This window comes from Pseudomyrmex gracilis, unplaced genomic scaffold, assembly GCF_002006095.1.
Source record: "Pseudomyrmex gracilis isolate BER0280 unplaced genomic scaffold, ASM200609v1 scaffold_30, whole genome shotgun sequence".
Classification (NCBI taxonomy): Eukaryota; Metazoa; Arthropoda; class Insecta; order Hymenoptera; family Formicidae; genus Pseudomyrmex; species Pseudomyrmex gracilis.
The window spans coordinates 785,081-805,578 of record NW_018020614.1 but is presented as its reverse complement, the minus strand read 5'-3'; the positions used below and the strand labels follow the sequence as shown (position 1 = coordinate 805,578).

At 39.3% G+C, this 20,498-nt stretch overlaps 2 protein-coding genes and 1 long non-coding RNA gene across 4 annotated transcripts in view; 2 read left to right on the top strand and 1 right to left on the bottom strand.

Moving 5' to 3' along the window:
• LOC109852533 overlaps window positions 1-2,110 on the bottom strand; it is a 62,192-nt gene extending 60,082 nt beyond the window's left edge. Inside the window, exon 1 of the mRNA XM_020423761.1 lies at window positions 1,916-2,110. Coding sequence (XP_020279350.1) covers window positions 1,916-1,921 — 6 coding nt within the window. The 5' untranslated portion in view covers window positions 1,922-2,110. The remainder of the gene's footprint in view (window positions 1-1,915) is intronic.
• Window positions 1-3,522, top strand: part of LOC109852534 — a 5,299-nt gene extending 1,777 nt beyond the window's left edge. For both annotated transcript variants that reach the window (XR_002250007.1, XR_002250006.1), the window contains exon 2: window positions 2,104-3,522. This is a non-coding gene — a long non-coding RNA (uncharacterized LOC109852534). The remainder of the gene's footprint in view (window positions 1-2,103) is intronic.
• Window positions 3,523-3,909: 387 nt separating this feature from the next.
• The window catches only part of LOC109852532 (neuroglobin-like), a 28,818-nt gene continuing 12,229 nt past the window's right edge, over window positions 3,910-20,498 (top strand). The window contains exon 1 of the mRNA XM_020423759.1: window positions 3,910-4,103. Coding sequence (XP_020279348.1) covers window positions 3,910-4,103 — 194 coding nt within the window. The remainder of the gene's footprint in view (window positions 4,104-20,498) is intronic.

The window sequence follows — 20,498 nt, the reverse complement described above, 5'->3', positions numbered from 1 at the left end:
AACAAAAACATTTCACGCTATTTCGAGCTACAAAACCCGTGTGTATGTTTTTCGAATACTTGTCGCTCTAAATTTTCATTTATAGCCATCTACTTTTATACATTGATGAGTAAACACGGTTCTTGCAAACGTTAATGTCGTTAACGTTAATGTTCTAACTGTGCAACAACAATAACAACAACATAGGTGCCTTAATTAGGTCAGACCTCCCTCCCGGCTCGGCAAAAGAGTATCTTTTAACGTAATACATAATTGAATTTAACATAATATATATATGGATAAACGATTGTGACAAAATTATGCGAGCGACATTGTTAATAATATCTCCGCAATGGACATTATGATACATAAACACAATCCACCCTTTCTCCGTTCTCACACCAACATACATGTACGCGCACAAATGTATTAATTGCGTATCGCATTGCGAAGCGCTGAAACAAATAGCTTTTAAGTGATAAAGATCGAGCATTGAGTCGACGGTGTCGCGTCGCCGATGGACGTTTAAACGAGACGTATTTTTTTTTTTTTTTTTTTTTCCATCGAAAACTTGAAAAGCCATCTAAGTTATCCCTGCGTGTTACTCACTCAATGCGTTTCTTACCCTACTTCCTCGCAACTTTCCCGGCGATGCTTATCAACGTCGAGATATGTCCGGCGTTTTCTCGAGACAGACAGCTCGAACGTAAAGTTTAGCGTTATACAACCCCGATGGGACACACAACAGAGTCTCGCCTTCTCTCTCTCTCTCTTTCTCTCTCTTCCTCACTCTCCTCTTTTCCGGGTACGCCCGGCTGCTTCATAAGCGCTTTCATCTACTTATCGTCGCTCTTGTATATCACCGCGCGCTTTTATACACTTCCTTCGTCTTCGTTCGCTCCGTTTTTTTTTCCGCGCGTTTTCTCGTCACGCTTTTTTCCACGAAAACTGACGTTACCGAGCGAAAACCAATGACGCGGATAAATTCGCCAACCTCTACAAAATTTTCTCATCAATGTCGGATTTGGTCTCGCCAACATTCCCCTCGGTTTTTTCTTCTCGCCCGCAATCTTCGAGAGAGGTCGGTTTGTTAAGATCTCTCTCTCTCTCTCTCTCTCTCCCTTCGCTTTTCAGAACTGATTCAGTTTGACATCGCCATTACGCTAATTGAAGCGTCACGTCGCCCGTTGGAGACGTCGACGTTCCTCTTGTCGACTAACGGGCGAAACTTTGGCGAAATCTTTGTGACGAGTCCGGCCCGCCGATGTCAGATAATAAGAAACCGGTTTATTTGTTGCGCGAGACAATATACAGTAAGGAAAATGAAATGACAGTGCCTCGGCTCCGCGTTTGTTGAATCAAGTTCGCTTGAATTAAATACGTTAAATTCGCGAAGTTTCCTTCATTAAAAACGCGAAGTTAATTCGCTATTACTCTTCGACAATTAGACGACGATAATCACTTTTCTTAGATAGCGCATTTTTATAATTGTGAAAAAAATAAATTTTTATTTTTCTAATAAAGTGTTTTTTAACCCGAGAGAAATACTAAAGTCTTTAAGAGTTACGCGTTGGATGTGCGTGCAAAATATTTTTTAAATTTTGTAAATCATTTACACGCAATATTAATTTAAATTAATTAAGTTTAATTCACATCAGATGCTTAGTTTGCGTCTCGAAAGTCTCAATGTATCGAATGCCTGGCTCGCATCTCGCACATATAGAAAATCCTTCTAATCTTCTTAATCAAAAAAAAAAAAAAAAAACTAACGTTTCGTTAACGAAAACTTTGCGAATGTAAACTAGAAATAACAGTGACATCGATGCATTATCAAGGCGAAAATTCGCGAAGTTCAAGCAAAGATTCCTCGCTCCGATCGTTCTCTTTACTTTCAGTTTCACAAAACTATTCTCTGGTGCACTTAGCTCGATCGTACCTTCATTGGTCTCTTCGTGTGTAGAGCGTGTCGACCCAGTAAGATTTCACGAGTCGTCCTCGACTTCCTCTTCGATCTGTCATTCTCGTTGTTTCCCGCTAGTGTTCGTCGCAAGTGAGCGACCGATCGAACCTTTTCGCTTGCGGAACGAATACGAAAGATATCGCGCGCGTATATACTGCTTGCAGTTAATGTCCCGGAGATCGAGGAACCCGAAGATATGGAGGCGTGACTGTTCGCGCACTCGCTCCAGAACGCGTCAGCAAATGGACTGCACACAAGCTGATGGAAGTTTCGAGTAATTCGAGAGACGATTTCGTCGACGAGTAAAAAATGCCAGGCACGTAAAAAAAAAAAAAAAAGAAAAAGAAAAGCGTTAAAACTTGCGAGCAGTTAACGAGATCCCGAAGACACGGGATCTTCAACGACGAACAGACGTAATTTGCGCGTTTAATGGCACACAGAAATCTTGTTATGAGAGAGAGAGAGATAGATAGATAGATAGATAGAGAGAAAACAAAAAAAAATCAGAAGAATCCTTAGAGAGCGCGGTCGCAACGAATGAAACGCGAGATGGAAACACGATAAACACGGAACAAAAAGCAAAGAAAATTTATTAACAATAGGAAACGGATAGAGAGAGTGCGGAGGAAGCGAGCGACCGAGAACTCTGGGCTCGAATATTGAAAAACAGAGCGGGCAAAAAGAAAGAAGAAAGAGAGAAAGACAGAAAGAAAGTAGAGTAGAGAGAAAATTAGATGAGATTGCCGGAGGAAGACAATTACAGGTATCGTCGGCGAGAAAATAAGAAAGCGCGATCTGATATATAGAGCACCGCTGGGAAAGGTGAAAAAAAAAAAAAAAAAAAAAAAATTCGACGGCGAGAGATCGACGAGGCGAGAAGTGGCGCGCGGAAATCACCCCCGGTGGAAAGAAGAAAATTCGGTGAAGATTTACGTCGAAAGACGTAAGTGGAAGAGAGACCGGACAGATGAACTCGCGCGGCGCAAAACTCTTCAAGGAAGATCTCGACGACACCGTTTTCTAAACGAGGGATAGAATAATTCCTCGGTATCGAACGAGGGAGATGAGAACAGAGAAGGAGGGTGAATTAACGAGCATATGGAAATCGTTGTCTTTAATTAGAAGCGAAGAGAAACAGACACGCATCAGGCGTAAAGACACATCGGAAAACGCGAGATACTGGATTCGTGCGAATCAAGACGGACGATCCGAAGAAGCTCACTTTGTTCATCTTCGCGCGCTCTCGTCAGCAATGGCGAACGAATCGTTCACGGATGAGCAGTTTTGACGCGACCTAAAGCGCGCGCACGTGCCGCCGAGCACTCTCGCATATACTGACGAGATACGCGGATGCGAGTCCTTTTTCTGGCCGTGTATCGACCCCTCGAGAGAAGAAGAGAGAGAGAGAGAAAAGTTCGCGCGAATAAGATAAGCCGTTTTAATCGCTCGCTCTTGGCAACCACGTCGAAACATTCGACGGTTTGAAAACGCGCAACGACGGACATACTCTCTCTCGAAGCAAATTTTTTCCGACCACGTGGTGCACTCTGTGTTCAGGAATATACAAAAAAAAAAAAAAAAAACAGGAATCACTCGTTAAAGAAAGTTCAAACGAAATTATATACGCGTTAGATTAAATCGAAATCGTCTTTGTTACTGCCGACTCGTGATTTTCAAGAGTTCTCGTGCAACGTCGATCTCTCATCGATATTATAATAAATATATATATACGTCGTTCGCGTGTTCAGTGTGCACAGTGTCGATTTCCCGCCGATGCGACGCCGTGAACTTGAAAAACGGAAGTGGCAGCGAACGGAAGCGGCAGCACCTGTGTCGGAGCGCGCGATCTACGATTTTCGGGACGCGCGGCGGTGGTGATCGTCGTTTTCTTCTTTTCACCGCCCCCTCCCGCCCCGCGCGCGGTGCGTGGGTTAGTGTGTCTTCTCGCGACGCAGGGGGTGACGCGCAACATGGGCTGCGAGCTGAGCAAACTGGCCAGCACGAAGTCGCGCAACCAGAACGGAAACGATGGCGTGTCGCCTCCGCCGCCGGCCGCCACGGATCCACGACTTCCGCTCACGGCCCGGCAAAAATTTACAATTATCGCTAGCTGGAAAGCGGTATCCAGAGCGCTCGAGCCAACCGGAATATACATGTTTATAAGGTAACGTCGTTTTGGTCGCCGTTAACACGCGTGCGAGCGCGTTTTTTCACACAACTCGGCGGAAACAACGCATATTACGACAAACGATCGTTCTTCGCGCGCGTTTGAACAAGGTCGTGATATACGACCGTAAAATCCGGATGCTATTTTTCACACGTTTCGCTACGTCGCGGCGAAATATTTTTTTCTTTTTAATTGCTTTCTCTTTTTCAAAGTTCTTTTTGTTTTCTTCATTAAATCAAGTAGCAATTGTGAGTATATACGGATTAAATTGTGTCGCCAACAGAGAAGGAGAGAGAGAGAGAGAGAGTTAATTGCAGTTCTTGTGTCCACACACCATACATTGAGACATTAAAATCAATTTTATTCCGATATAATCTCCCTCCTTCTCTCTCTCTCAGTCCCGTCGCAAAGAGTATAAGAGTCTATAATTACATAGGCGTATTTTTACACTTTTTACTTGTTTCACACATTATCGATCGCGCACAGCGACGTGGTCGTTACTTCGCGCATAAAAGTTTCCACAATAAATATGAAATGCTGTAGAAACGATATCGCGTCGATTGAACGCTTCGAATCTCTCTCTCTCTCTCTCTCTCTTTCTCTCTCACGCGCCATTAATTAAAATAACTGTATACACCCTGAAAAAACACAACCAAGTCCAATAAAATTAAGATCAAACAAAAGATGCATTTACGTGTGGCTGATTAATGTAAAAAGTGACGTCAAATAGCGCTCAGATATGTGACAGCATATTAATGGACTCATATCATCCCTTGAGCTTTGTCCCACAAAATTTGATTGCAAAATTAATTGTTGATTTTTCTCTAACGATCCGCGAGAAGTTTTTCTTTTTTTCACGATTTTGTGTGCAGAAAGAATAAATTTACACAGATTTAAATCTGAATTAAATTTTACTTTTAAAATTGTTAGTTCTTTCCAATGTTAGTTTGAATTTCTGAAATTATTTCGCAAACTTTGAAGAAATTCGCGTTGAAAAAAAAATAAAAAATCGACCCGAGAAGTCAATTGAAAGAACAACATCACCCCGGTCGAGAAGTCAAACTCGGATCTTTCGTCGGTTTAATTCTCATTGCTGTAAAATATCCTTGTATCCTTGCCATCGAGCGGGAAATTTAACGAGATACACAATTGTGCTTTAGGGTATATTAATGTCTCACTCGTACTATAATGTCACTAAAGGAGAATAAAGGATATTGTAAACGTAGGAAACGCTCCTCGGATTTTCCGGTTAATCTCTTTTCGTGGGGTGTACAATCGAAATTTGTGCGGCTGGAGCTAAATGATGTCACGTCTTGGAATTTCGGTGCGACAACAAACGACGACTCCATTTATACGAGGAGACGCCGCGACGAACTACCATCGTGATTTCGACCCAGAAATTGAATAATCAATTTCTCTTTCCCCCGTGGATGTGTCGCTTGTTGTATTGCCGGGGAAGAGAGTATAATGGAAGGACGCCCTGTCGAATTCCGGTAGTTCGGAAAGGGATAAATATACATTTTCCCGCGCGTTTGTCAGAACTCCGGCGCATTTCGCCCGAGTCACGCGCCATTACATGATTAGCTGAGCGTTTAGGCTCTTCAAGGCCGCCATCAACGTCAGACGCAACCCTGAGAGGGTGGATGTCGATCCTTATGCCCCCTTCACGCTCGTTTTCACCGACGTTCCTTTGTAGAGAGAGATAGAAAGAGAGAGAGAGAGAGAGAGAGAGAGAGAGAGACAGAGGGAAGAGACGGAGGGAGAAACAGAAAGAGCGGGAGCTTGTGTCGCAAACCGGGCGTTGCTCGTGTCATCGCGCTCGTGCATCGAACTGAGGGATAATCTTCTTTCTGGAAACCGTGTGTTTTAATCGTACAAAGCAGTGCCGGTAACGCGCGGCTCCGACGTCGAAGCGCGCGCGGTTTCTATCGGGGTCGTTTAACCCTTAAACATATCAATTTTTCCGCTTCCGCACAAAAGCTCTCGATAACAGCGAGAGAAACTCATTGTTTTCGCGACCATAAAACAAAGCGGGGCACATTTTATTAGGCGGATGTGCATTGTCCGGAAAGAATTACCGATTATTATATTTATTTTAAAAAATAATTATAACACAAAGTATTTATATAACGTATAAAATTAGAGTAGTTCTAATATTTAAAATTACACTATTATTTTAAAAATATTTAAAACATTAACAATTGTTACATTTGATACTCTTATATATCTCTCGTATATTTAATAATTATTTTTAAAAATAAATGTCCAGTCATTGGGACATTAATTCCCAAATTTCAAACGTGCAATACTTTGTCCACTTTCATTTCGTAATAAGGAAACACTATCACACACGAGAGAACGTATTAAATTTCGTAGATGCAAAACGCTATTATATTTACGACGCGAAAGCGTTAAATTAGTTTTCATAACTATCGCGCAAATAATAATCCGAGGTGAACAGCTCTCTAAATGTAATGTGAATAAATTACTTTTCTCAATTACGAGCGGGACGCGGGGCGCGTCTTTCATTACCGCGCTCTTCTCCAAGAGCCGGAAATATATTCATTCGTTACGGGAGAGAATCCTCGCAAAGGACGATCGATTAATTCGCCGAGTAGGTACTGACTCGCAAGACCGTGTCCCGTCTGTTCGCTAATTTTCACAGGATTTGCGAAGAGCTTCAAGTTTACGAGTCTGCGTCGGGACGAGGGTTATTTCTGGAATGCTGCAGGGGTTGCTTTTGTGGTGGCGGCGTTTTATTACCGTGAAAAATGCGCGGAAACGTCCTCTCACAGTTTCGTCGATCGCGAAAATCTGGCAAACTATACAACATTTCTCTATTCTACGTTTGTTCGCGGCAATCCTCTTCTTCGCTCGATCGATTCAGTTTAACGCCGGCAAACGAAAACGGCGGGCTTTCGTTTGCTGATTTTTGAGCGAGAATCAAGGGGATACGTCGGTCGTATGATCGTTACGGGATTGCGCACAGTAATGCGCTTTTTCTCCTGCAGCTTACGATTGCAGCCGCGTTCGCATGCCGCGTACCCCGATGTTCGATACAACGAAGGGATTGAACGTTCGCCGAAGCGAACGAAATTTTCGGAATACCTTTCGAAGTTTTCGCCCGCGGCGGCTGTGTGCGCAACTTTTTAATCTTCTTTAGTGATGATCGTTTTGAGAATGCGTGTGAGCGCAGAACAAAAGAGACTTTCAATATGGGGGGAAAAAAAATTGTGTCGTTAAAAATATTTATTTTAATCCGTCAAAAATGTCAAATATTTCGTAAAAACTGTACGTATCATATTTTTGTATCCTCGTTAACTCCCGGAAGACATGTTCTTTCTTCAAAGAACGGAGTCAACTTCTGACTCGTTTCTACTGAATAATCAAAAGCGCCGCTTCGCATACACAAATATAAACGTACATGTATACATTTCTTTTTTAATTTTTAGTATTTTTGTGTATAAATATATATATACATATATATATATCATTTTCTTAAGGTTAAACTCAAAATTAGCTATAAGACCTGCTATAAATGTAGTTAGCAAAGATGTAATAAATAAAAGATCCGAAAATCGACTAGAACATAATAATCCATTAAATCGAATTAACAAGTACATACCCATTTAAATATACATGTTATGGATATTACTTAATAAATGTTGTTATGTTATATAACTTAATAAATATTTATATATTTATAACTTAATAAATATATGGATATAACTTAATAAATATTTATATATTTATAACTTAATAAATATATGGATATAACTTAATAAATGTTCTTATGGGTATAACTTAATAAATATTTCCTATCGGATCTCGAGCGACCCAGCCATCTCCAACGGGTTGGGGGGGGGGGGATTAAACTATATATTTATCTTTGTAGAAAAATATGTACTTTTTCTTTTTTTTTTTTTTTATATTGTATCGCTTTCTGTAATATATCTGGATTTAAAACCGAGCGATTTTATTCAAAATCCCACAAAGAAGAGGAAAACGCTCTCTATCCTCACAGAGAATTACAATTATGTTCTTCTGTGACAATGCGGCACAATAGAGTCGACGAATCGAAATCTCCAGGCATTCACCGATAAACGCCGGTCCATAGCGGGGGTCTATAATCGAGATTCCAGAAGGCCTCTCGCTTTTAATTGAGGCGCACAGTCGAGTCACCTGAAAGCGACGGCGGATTCGTCGTTTGCCGGCACAATCGGACATCGATCCAATCGTAATGCGCCGTAAACGAGATTAACGTACCGTCTCTCTCTATTCGTCCAGTGTGCGTGAATTCTTGCCGGGTTAAAGAGTTGTTTGAATCATAGTTCAATTCTCACATCGTCGATGTCGAGAGATTCTCTTCTTTCTCTCCCCGCTGCTTTTCTCTGAACGACCAGCGTCTACTATTTCCATTTGCGATATTAGATTGATAGACACGATTACGTCAGACACAATTGACGAGAATAATCCGAAGAACCGCGTTCCCACTTACATCAGTTCTTCAATTTTTTTTCCATCAAACAAAATCGTTCGTCCTTGTGACTATTCACCTTCGCCACGTGGCCGCTAACTCGGCAGGTTTTTGTCGAAATGACGACGCAGAAAGTGCGGAAATAAAAAAACGTCGATCAAAATGACGAAGCGATTACCTTTTGACCCGATATACATAACGGAACTGTTTTTTTTTTTTAATTTTTTGCTACATTTCAGCTAATCGCGCGCGAAACAAAAAGAGTTAATGGATTTACGATCGCGATCGGATTGCATAAATGTAATCTGAAATACATTATTTGTAAATGCGCAGATGATATACTATATATATACCACTGGGAATATCATTAAAATATGTATAACGAGATACGATCGGAGCTCCAAATTAGATTCGTTCGTATCGATAAATTGTGGATAAACACGCGGTTGTCCATGACTTTCTTTTCTTATCGTCCGATATAGAATTTGTTCTTTATCTGTCCTCCGCTTGTCTTCGGAGGGAAAGAGGAGAGAAAACAAACGATTTTTCAAGGGTCGATGCACTCTTGAGCGTATCCGAGTAATTTTGACGCACAGTAATACATAAAGGACGAAAAGAGAACTGCCACGCAAAATTCATTCGCAAAACTTCAACCCGAAAAAAAACTTCTGGTCGCGCAACGAGACCGCACTATTCTCCGTACTATTTGCTTTCTTTTGTTTTATTATCGCATCGTGTACCTTACCCTATTCGAATGGTCTTGAGGAAGATTCTCGAATAAAATTCTCCGTAAAACGCTCTACTGTAATAAAAAACAATAAAAACGTGCGATAAAAAAGTGACGAGTAAAAATCCACGAGAAACATCAAAATGACAAATCTTTCGTTGTACGCTTGTGATTTTTTTTTTTTTTTTTTTTTATTGACCAATAAAAAAAAAGTTCTCGCGAAAACGGAAAAAATCTCCGTGTTCATTTGCAATGGGTATCGTCCGACAGATTCCGCGCCAATCGCGCGCGCTAGAGCATCGGGACATTTTTATTATTATTGATCAATGAGAAGAGAAAGACTGTCACACAATGGGAGGGAAATAGGAGTGCGCGTGACAGGCACGATGTCGGGAAAACAATGGGAAACGCGATTAATGCTCCGTTTGCTTAAAATAGAAGCGCTGCGCGAAAAAAACGCTCGTGAATATGACTAGATATATCCTGCGAAAAGGAGATAAAAAAAGACTGTTTAAAGTTCTCGAGAGAGATGAATACTCCGAATCCGAGCGACCTTAATTAGCTTTGTTAATTTTCAAAAATATTCAAAATTATGAAATTACTTAATCAATCGCATTCGCAACACAAATTTACCGTAACGAGTACTGAAAATCTATTGCACAGACCTTGAAAGTGACTAGATGTATCTACGAGAATTAGAAAAAACTTTTTAGAGTTTTTAAAATGATTATCCAATTTTAATTAAAAAAAAAAATTCAATTACCGATTCGTGTAAACGATCCAAATTATATGAAATCGCTTAATCAATCGTGGCACACACAAATTTATCGTAAGAAATATCAAACATATTATTTATTTTTAGATTTGTTTATTTTCCTTTATCTTTTCTATGATAAAGAACAACCGGACAAGAACGGCGCCGCAAATTCCTCATGGTTTGATATCTCATCTCAATCAACTTGCAATATGTGCACCGCAAACATATTACTTCGTTTTCTTTTCTTTCTTCGTCGGAAGCGTCTTCCGTGTTTTATGAGAGTGTCGTTTTCTTTGCACTTTGTCTGTTTGCACGTGCGCAAATGGCGCGATTCGCGATATTGAAGCTCGTTGAACACACGCGAGAGGATAAAACTTAGAGAACAAGAGAGAGAGAGAGAGAGAGAGAGAGAGAGAGAGAGAGAGACAGAGAGAGACAGAGAGAGACAGAGAGAGACGATGGTTTGACGTGAAAAAGATGACGGTAATTCTTTTGAGGCGGTAAATGAATGAGTTTTGTTTCTCGACAAAAATTTTTATCCTTCCAAATATTCAGATATAACTTTTTTCTCGGTTGAATTATGTGAAACAGATGATCGACGAACGCGATTCTCCTTTAATTTGTTTTTGTTAATCTCATTTCTTCTTGTAACGAAACTGACATTGCAATTCTCGCTGCGTGTCGCTTCGTTTCTTAGTTTTCTTAAAAGTTCCTTCTGGAATAAGAAATTCTATAAAAACAAGATATTTCTCAACATTTCTCTCTCTCTCTTTCTCTCTCTCTCTCTCTCTCTCACTTTAATCAAAACTTTTAACGTAAATACATCAACATCTTCTCAGTTACTTTACTTTTGTTTCTCATCAAAGCGCACCATATCTTACCTCGTCTGTCGATAAAAGAAATTGAAGGAAATAGTCGCGAAGTCTGAAAATTCTATGGTACTTGGAAATTGTGTGTGCTTCCGTGAATTATTCAATTATTCAATGTACAGTTCAAGTCCCGAGGTTAATATAAATCCAATAAAGCGTATCGCGCAAAACACGGAAACAAATAAGACGATCCGTGAAAGCGCACAATTTCGCGAAGAAAAAAATACCGTTCACTTGTCGTGTCAGTACAGTTAACAAACAAAAGAAACGAACGAGCGCGTTAATCAAATTTTCACGTTTTGAAACCGCGCTGCGAAACGGCATTGTGAAATTTCATTAATTTAACAATTGTTTTTTATTTTAGCAATTCTTCTCAGCCATTTGTTTACAATTTTATACGAAAACTATTGAAGCAATTCAAAAATGTAATTAAATGGAATTAATTTTGCAAAAAGAGAAAGAGAGAGAGAGAGAAGCTACCGTGTCACTTTGGTCGCGCTGTTGGCAATTCGGTTCAGCGCAAATAGAATATATTTCGCACACAAAGCTACATCTACTTGAAAGTACAAAACACTGAAAGAACAAAAAAGACGACAAAATATTTGCCGTCGCGTTGTAGTCAAAATAAAATTTCCTGTTAAAACGAAGTTGCTTTGCGCAATATTAATTCTCTTATCTTCCCCTAATTCTCTTATCTCTCTGCTTGTTATTTTGTTTTTTTTTGTTGTTTTACTACATTTTAAGAAACGTTAATTAGCAAACTACGTTTAATTCACTCGCGGCTTCACGTTGTCGTCCTGTTTGAAAGCGCGCGAGCAAGTTGTTCTTTCTTTTTTCTGCCATCTCTACCGACCGGTTGGCGTGAGCAATACATTTCCTGATATTGGCGTTTTCACAATATACGAAGCATGAAGGCAAAGCCGAGTTAGCCAACGGTTACACCGAAATGGCTCGACGTGAAAGCGGAAGCCCGTTTTCTCGCGTTCATTGAGAATGAGAACGCTACACCACGTACGTACCTGGTCAATATTTGTCTCAATCAGATTTTAACAACGGAACTTCGAACTCAGTAAAAGTCAAATTTTTGTCCCGTTTGCGATTACCGCGAGGCGGCCAGATCACGTGCGCACCGCGAACACTCACCTCGAAGCTGCAAAGTGGAAACATGTTCGTTCGGGGAGGAAGTAGCAAGTATACACGTGTTTGGAAAAAAAAATACTCGTTCTCTTGTTGTTTTTTTTTTGTCCAAAATATCTCTAAATTAATTAAACTAAAACAGAGGAAGAGAGAGAGAAAGATAATATCTCGCTAAATACTTTCGAATTAAATCCGTGCTACAGGCTATTTGAATTCTTTATCTCTCTAAGCGCTTTTTTTTAAGATTTTTAATTTCAACTACTTAAGCTTTTAATCTCCGAGCCGTATAGCGTGTGCAATTAATTAAAATTTAATTTCCACAAAATCGGCAGTAAATTCCCGCATTATAAGATTCGTATATTCCGCAATCTGTTTAATATTTCCGATTCGATATTGCCAAAACCACAAATTGTAATCCACGCCGGATATATCGTATCGACACGCAATCGCAATAAATAAAATCCATATTCGCGACAATTTAATTTCTGCGGCAACCACGCAACATCTACTCTGACATTTACTGTCTGTTTCTTGGGAGTAGACGCTTGTTAATCATTTTTGAATAGTTTAAAATTTGTGTTTAAAAATTAACACGTTGCCTGGTGATTTGCGACTAAAATCTTCCGAGTCTTTCAAGTGTCTTCAATATTTTGCGAGACAGATATTCTGTGTCTAACGTACATACGAGTATTACATAACTCATATACAAAGCGATATTACAGTAGATTTGACGTTCTAATTCGACGTTCAAAGAGAATGACTGAGTGCAAATCTACGTCGCATTTTCACGACGGACTCTATTCGTCAAGCACGTGCATAAATTGCGAGAAAATGTAACGATTCGGTCAGGTTGCAGCATCAAACGTATCAAAATATTGAAACAAAATAATACTAATTGGAATTAATTACCGCATTTCGATATATTTTGCCATGCAATTCTCGATGCAGTCGATCGGAAATGATGGGATTTATTTTTTCGTTTTATTTAAGTGGAAATAGAAAAACAAATTTCTCCCTCTCTTTCTCCTTTTCTCTGGAAGCTTCTCTCTTGCTCTCTTTCTGTTTTTCTCTCTCCGCGGATCTCACGATTCATTAAGATAATATACACGTACCCAATCATCTTCGAATCTCGAATAACCACTGTAATAACGCCGAGAGATATGACAGTGATTGCCCTTATGATTAATCCGGGAATTCCATTCTGATTGTTGGCAAATGTGCCAACGCAGTTACACACGCATTCCGCGCATACGCACGCGTACTTCACGCGCAATCAGCATTCAAGTACGGAAATGAAGGGAACGTATATATTATATTTGTGAGATAAGATGATGATCTCTTCGGTGCTCAAGATGTGATAAATCGTATTTGCTCGATGCAAAAATAACCGCGACCGATTTCATTGCGTTTAAATGTTTTTCCAAAATCTTGCCTTCCATCTCTTTTTTTGTAAAATTATTTTAATGAAATAATTTGAGAGAGCATCGATGAGACTTTTAACCTTTCTAAGCTGTTTCGGTCATTTCAGGTTTACCTCAACATACGGCTGTACTACTTAAAAATATAAAAATTAGATTTTAACTCTTCGACATTTCCCTACTTCCTGCTTTTTTTCATATTTTCTATTTTTATATCAAAAATTTGCGTTTTGCAACAACGATCATCAATCCTCGCACTCTCCATTCAACCGCGATATTTAATTAACTGCATTACGAGAACAGCTCAGGAAGATTAACCACGTTCGCGTTGCGAACTTCTTACAATATCGTTTGTGCTCTTCATGACGCGGTGTAAAAAACACGGTCGCGAATTATTATTTTCTCAAGCCAGACATGCGTATTTCATTTTATTCTCGCGTACATTTTACATGCGTATGTACGTACGCGCTCATCGATTCTCGTCGGGCATCCCGCTTTAAGGTAACTTAATTAAGCTCGGTCTAGCTATACACATGACATCCTCAACAGCTACGAGGATGAGAGAGAGAGAGAGAGAGAGAGAGAAAGAGAGAGAGAGCGAGCAAGAGAGAAAGAGGGACAGAGAGAGAGCGGAACCGGAGCAGAGGCCTTTGGTCCAGCGCAGCCTCGGAAATCAATAAACGACTACAAGTGTGTATGTGTGTCTGTGTTTGTGTGTATGTGTGGGAGAGATATCGACGTGTTGCGTTGATCGCAGACTTTTTTTTGTTGTAAAGCAAATTTATATATCCGCATCGATATTGTAATGTATTCGGTCGTGTTATTTTCTGCGCTAAACACAATACTAAAAAAAGAATATAATCCGATCACGCAAATAAAGTGTTTACGCCATAACATACCGATACTTTATTTTTATTTGCTCGGATATATATATATATATATATTTTTTATCCGATCGTTATTAAAAATCGCCGAGAAGTACAACAAATAAACGAAGTATTCTATTTTCCTCGTGTAAAAAACAAAAGTTAACTGTATAGCAAATCAGCATCAGTTCTCGTGGATTTGACGTATTTTTTACTTGACTTTAAAATATTATTAGAACAATTTTGCAAAAATTCTGGCATCTCTTTTCGAATGTTTACGAATAATCCGGTTGTTTGTTTAGCAAAAAATACAGTACATAATTTATTTTTAATTACTGCAATAGAAAGTTTTGAAAAGTGCTGAACAAAAAAAGACCCAAAAGTAATAGTAAAAGTATAGAATTGAATATGTACCAACGCGGCAAAGAGTCGAAATTTTGAAAGTAGTTTGTATCGTGTTTGTACGGGAAACGGAACAGCGAGTCTTTCACCATAATTGCGAGATGTTGATCGAATAGCAAGTCCATTTCTACCTTCGGTCTGGATTAGATGGATTAAACTGATTTGAGATAAATGGGATGATACTGAGAAACCATCGGAAAGCCAGTAGCGATAACAAACAGATTTACTCTCTGACGGGTGAAAACGTCAATAATGATTGATTAATAGTCAATTTGCGATTGAAGCAAATGTGAACCCCATGTGAAACGTGAGATCTGATTTGTTGCGTTTAATGTGTTGTCGCACACACGACGTATTTAGAACTTCAGCGCTGTGAGAAGTGTAATTTCCCTAAAATCGATAATTTTCGAAGTCAAGTGCTGACAGAATCATAAACTGTAACTGTAGCAGCGCTTTGATGCGTGCAAGCTCGCTTTTATCTGAATTATAGGGATTTTTAAAAATAGGTAAACGTTCCGTATAATATCAGACAAACAGAGGAATCACGCCATTTCTCCGGTATAATTTTCGTCTCGTCTACTCACAGAAGAATTTCCGGAAAAACTTTCCGTATAACGAGTTCCGAGGAATATTCTTTTTTAATTGTACACTAATTATAAACTACTTTTTAAACATATACGTAGGAGAATTGAAAGAGATTATAACTTTTTCAATCGATATTCCCGAACTACGTCTTGCGCGCTGCTAACGTGAAACGAGTACGGAACAAAAGTTTTGCTTTGGAATGTTAAAAAAGATCAGTTACTACATGAACAGCAAGAAATGTTCGCGCCAAATCTACTGAATTTTTTGTCTCATCAGCAAAACGTTTTATAAACCTGTTGAATTTTTTCGCCCCAACAATATTTTCCCTCTGTAATATGGCAAAACGTTTTTTTTTCTTCACTTGTGCGTAGCAAAACGCGTCTATAAAATAATATTAAACTTCGTTTCAAGAAATGAAAAAAAAAAAAAAAAAAAAACAATATTTCTCTTAAAAAATTGGATGTTTTCTAAAAACGAAACACCGATACGCAAAGTGTGTTCGAAACTTCGTGCAAAAAACCGCACGTATAAAAACAAACGTCTCTCGCAAAGATAAAAAGCAGCTTGCGCCGTTTCCCATAAAACGTCATATCGCAGAAAAATGTTTTCTGTAGTTTCCGTGTCACGCAACAAGATAATAATGCAATGCGCGGGCAAACCGCTGTTAAATATTTATACACGGCCGTGATCAATCCCTTCCCCCTCTCCCTCATCACGACTGCCAAGTTAAGGGTTACCTCCACCTGAATGCATAATGCAAACTAATTTAACGCAGACCGAGTCGAGTCAAACTTAACGTCCATTTTACATAGAATATTTTCACTTCACCGGCACTCGTGCTTTTTTTCCGGCAAATGTGGCATTTTCTGACCTGGTTTCTTTTTCCTTTGCGCGTATATACCGCAATCCGAACATTATTAGCCGACTGAGCACGCGGAGACATGATAATAGAGAATTTTTTAATTGCTCTCGCGCGAAATCGATTCGACCCGACGCGACGTTGCCGACGAGACCAGGAGGATTCTTCGGTAAAAAAAAAAAGAAGGTTAGGCACGTTTCACCGATTCTTTTGGGGTTGGTCGCCGGAGAAACTGGAACACGTAGCGCTCTTAAAGAGAATGGATCATATCCGCCTAGCTGGCAACGGCCAAGTGGCAGAGAAAAAGAAGATTGGGGCGTATTAATAATTCCGCGATGAGTGAAATTCGCCGGGGGACGAAGCGATTTACGCTTTTGACACGTCGTGACCTAAATCAAATTCGCTTTTGAGAAAACCCTCTCCGGGTCAACCTCTTCCTCCTCCTTCTCCTCCTCCTCCTCCTCCACGCGTAGAGTACACGGTATTCTTCGCAACAAAAAAAAAAATTTACATCTTCGCGCGCTATATTACGCGGAGAAAAAAAACGCGAAGAGTTGTGACTGTTGACATTTTTTCCCAGAAATATTTTTCATCGCGCGCGCGAAAATCCAAAACGGAGAAGTACGGGTTGTACGTACGTACATGTACGGCGAACTGAGAATGAGAATTTACCGTTGTCGCTAAAAAACAAAGAAGCTATTGTTCTTACTGTTTCACATACGTACAAAGCGGAACAACATGAAACAACGTATGTATAGCATAACGAAAAGTATATAAGCAGCTTTAAACCAACAATTTCAATTGTTGTCGTCAAAAGCTTTCGTATAATTTCGAAAAAAAAAAAACAACAATCGAACGTGTTCGCGTGCATCGGCACTCGAACAATAATCTCAAAAAAACTACATATTTTATCTTCTCGCGTGTTTTGACGATACCGAAAACACTTACCGTACGTTTCAACGAATTGAATATAAACGCGCAATGTGGAGCAATAATATGTAATCAAAAGCGTTTATAAATTATTTATATTGCCGTTTCACTTTGCTCCGGGGGAGAGGAGAGAGATTGTGTGACGTTTCATTTATTATATTAATGACATCGAAATCGAAATAATTAGATTCGTTAATCGTTCGTCGAATCTAACTGTTGATGTCATTGCTCACGTATCAATTTCAAGCGTTTGTAAATACAGATACAAAAGATCTGATGATAAAAAATATAAACGTTCATCTCTTGTAACAAACAAAATTTATCATCGTAGTAATTATCGAAAGTGTTGATGTCATTGCTCACGTATCAATTTCAACGTTCGCAAATACAGACAAAAAAAAGATCTGATAATATAAAAATATAAACGTTCATCTCTTGTAACAAACAAAATCTCTTGTCGTAGTAATTATTGAAAGTGTTAATTATCGTATTGTACAACATATGTCTGAAATATTGCTCGCGTAATATCGCGGTTCTAATTATTATTCGCGAAACAACTACGTGTACACATTATATCGAAATTATCCGAGCCAGAGAAAAAACGCATCGTCACACGATAAAAAATATTTATCTTATTAACATCCCGAATATAATTAAAACCGATAATCATTCAGCGCGTACGCCTGATAATAATGTTACGCAGATCCGATATTTCCAGCGGTTATATTTTTTATTTCACGCAAGCGCACTTTGATGCGAAAGTACAAAAAATCGTCTCTGCAAAAACAGCTCTGTTTGTTTTGTTTCATTCGTATTTTTGCTCTTGCGAATTTACAGCCCCGACGCGAGGGTTTTTATTTGTCATTACGATCTTGAAAACACTCGGCCTTCTCCTCTCGTTGTAATTAAATTGTTGCTCACGGCTGGATTTTCGCCGACGGATTTAACCTTTAATGAAAATACGACGAGTAAAGGGGGCGAGACGGAGGAAGCATTAATTCACTGCGAGAGCGCGCCACTCGAACGCGCGTTAATATCCGGTTGCAGATGCGTTCGATTCGCGCTTGGACGAAATTTTTTTCCTTGAAAATCAAATTAATGTAATGTACATCTGAGACTCGAGCGAAAATCACTATTGAGGTAACTTTCACGTATTGATTTCTATATATATATATATATATATATTGTTGTTAAACGTATCAAAACACGTTTCTACCGCGTACTGTGTAAGTACATTGTCTTATTTATTCGCTCGCTGTACATAAAATCAAATTAAAAGAAAATCTTCGCGACGCTGCGTTTCATAGCGAAAAAATGAAAACGGTGCCGCGATGAGACGTCGACCAATATTCGATACGACGTTAATAATTACTCGTCGTCGCTGCATCAACCCTTAAGGGTTATCTTTTATTGGATTATAGGAAGCAGCGACCGCCGCGCGCGCCCTATCGAGTGCCGCGGAGTATCATTGTTTCGTTGGTTCAAGCACTTTTTTTTTTTCACGAAAATGAGGATATGGATTTCCGATACGAGAAATTCTCAATTCGCGTCCGAACAAGAGTTCCCTGCGCCTAAACTTTATCGAACCAAACACCGTCGCGATTATCGCCGTCGCACTTGAGAAAATATTTTACCCTCGGGTATTCTTCCCCGGGTCAATACGCACAGCCCCTGTTTAAACTCTCTCCCCTCAGTCACGTCGATGTCGTTTGCATCGCGACGACTTGTATGCAAAATCCACTTTTACGCATTTTCTCTTCGGAGTTCGCGGTCGTGAAGTCGCGTGTTTTCGCGACCGTTTAAAAATGCCAAACCGCTCCCCGCCGTATCCGCTCGAAATTATCATAATTTATCAATTTTTTCATGTGGGGCGGGAAACAGAGGATTGACGGTCGCTTCTGTGTTGTCTTTAAAAATCAAGTTTTCACACATGCAACTGCGCGAAAGAGAAAAGCGGATTTTTTGAGTTCAAACTGGCTAAAAAAATTTCCTCTTCGAGATAGAGACGATAAAAAGATCCACTTGAAATTATCTCGCGTTCGATATCAATCGGTTAATTACATTCTATAAATAGAACACGTTTGAAAATTGGCAAAACGATGATAACGCATCCGCCATATGCGATCTTTCGGAATTTCTATCTGTTTAATCGTACAAATCCGTGTGAAATTTTACGGAGCGCAAACACATATATATGATAACGAGAATCGCGATGACAACTGAACTCAATTGCGTATGTTGCGCGAGATATTCACAGCAACTGTATATAAATATATAAATATTAAACGAGGCATATGTTGCATTATTAATTGTACGATTTAACACTTTGCAAATCAAAATTTATTGATTCGCGATTTCGAATCTATCGTATTGTAAATTTGCCGCGTTAATTAAGATAATCGGAGAGAATTAAACCGCGCCTATATACAAACGAGAGAGATAAATATTTTAATATGATAATTCCGACAATTCTCTTTGATAAGTAAATAAAATACAGAGACAATATGCGTTTCGGGTTTGAAAATTTCGACGAGAGATCGTGTGCGAGATGCGTTCGGAAATATCTCAAATTAATAAATATCGTAAATGAGAGACGCGAAAACACATGTACGTCCGGACATTTTTCACGCAAATTGCTGCAACTTTGTTGTTTTCCGCACGCGTGAGAAAAAAAGATGCATTATCTATATCTACGTTTCATAAATGTATGAAAGGGAGATTTCGTGCATATTTGAAATTTGCTCGCAAATTGCGACCTTTCCCGAGCGGTTTATTTACGTCTCTGCTTCTTCGCGGACATTTATCCGGCGAAATAAAATAAAGCTCGAGCGTCGTGCTTGCATTGCGCCGCGGAAAATCGCGACAGATGTATCACACGCGAGAAATGTTGTTTTCTTCCTCTGCAGGATAGATAATATTACGCGAGGAGAAGAAACTCGGTGGAAACAAAAAAAAAGAGAAATATTTTCTAGACGATATCGCGCCAATCTGAATCTCTCGACGTTGATTTTTTTTTTTCCGACTTGACGTCCGTTCCGAGAATCGTCAGAGATAAAACGTCAAGCGTCGAATCGATAAATTTCACGTGCTTTCACGCAGACAAATTGCGATTAAACGCCTTGTTTTGCGAGATATTGTATATATAAATATCTCTCTCGTTACATATCATATGTACATCATGTTTCTTTTTTTATTTTCTTTAAAGCGCATTGAATTTCGCGGGCGCGCGCGATTATTATCTCTCCCGGGACTATTGAAGGTAAAATAAGGTAATTATGCAGTTATACGGACTATTTTCCGATCTCAACAATTTTGACATATGTTATCAAGGTCACCTCNCTGAATAATAATATGAAGGTTTTATC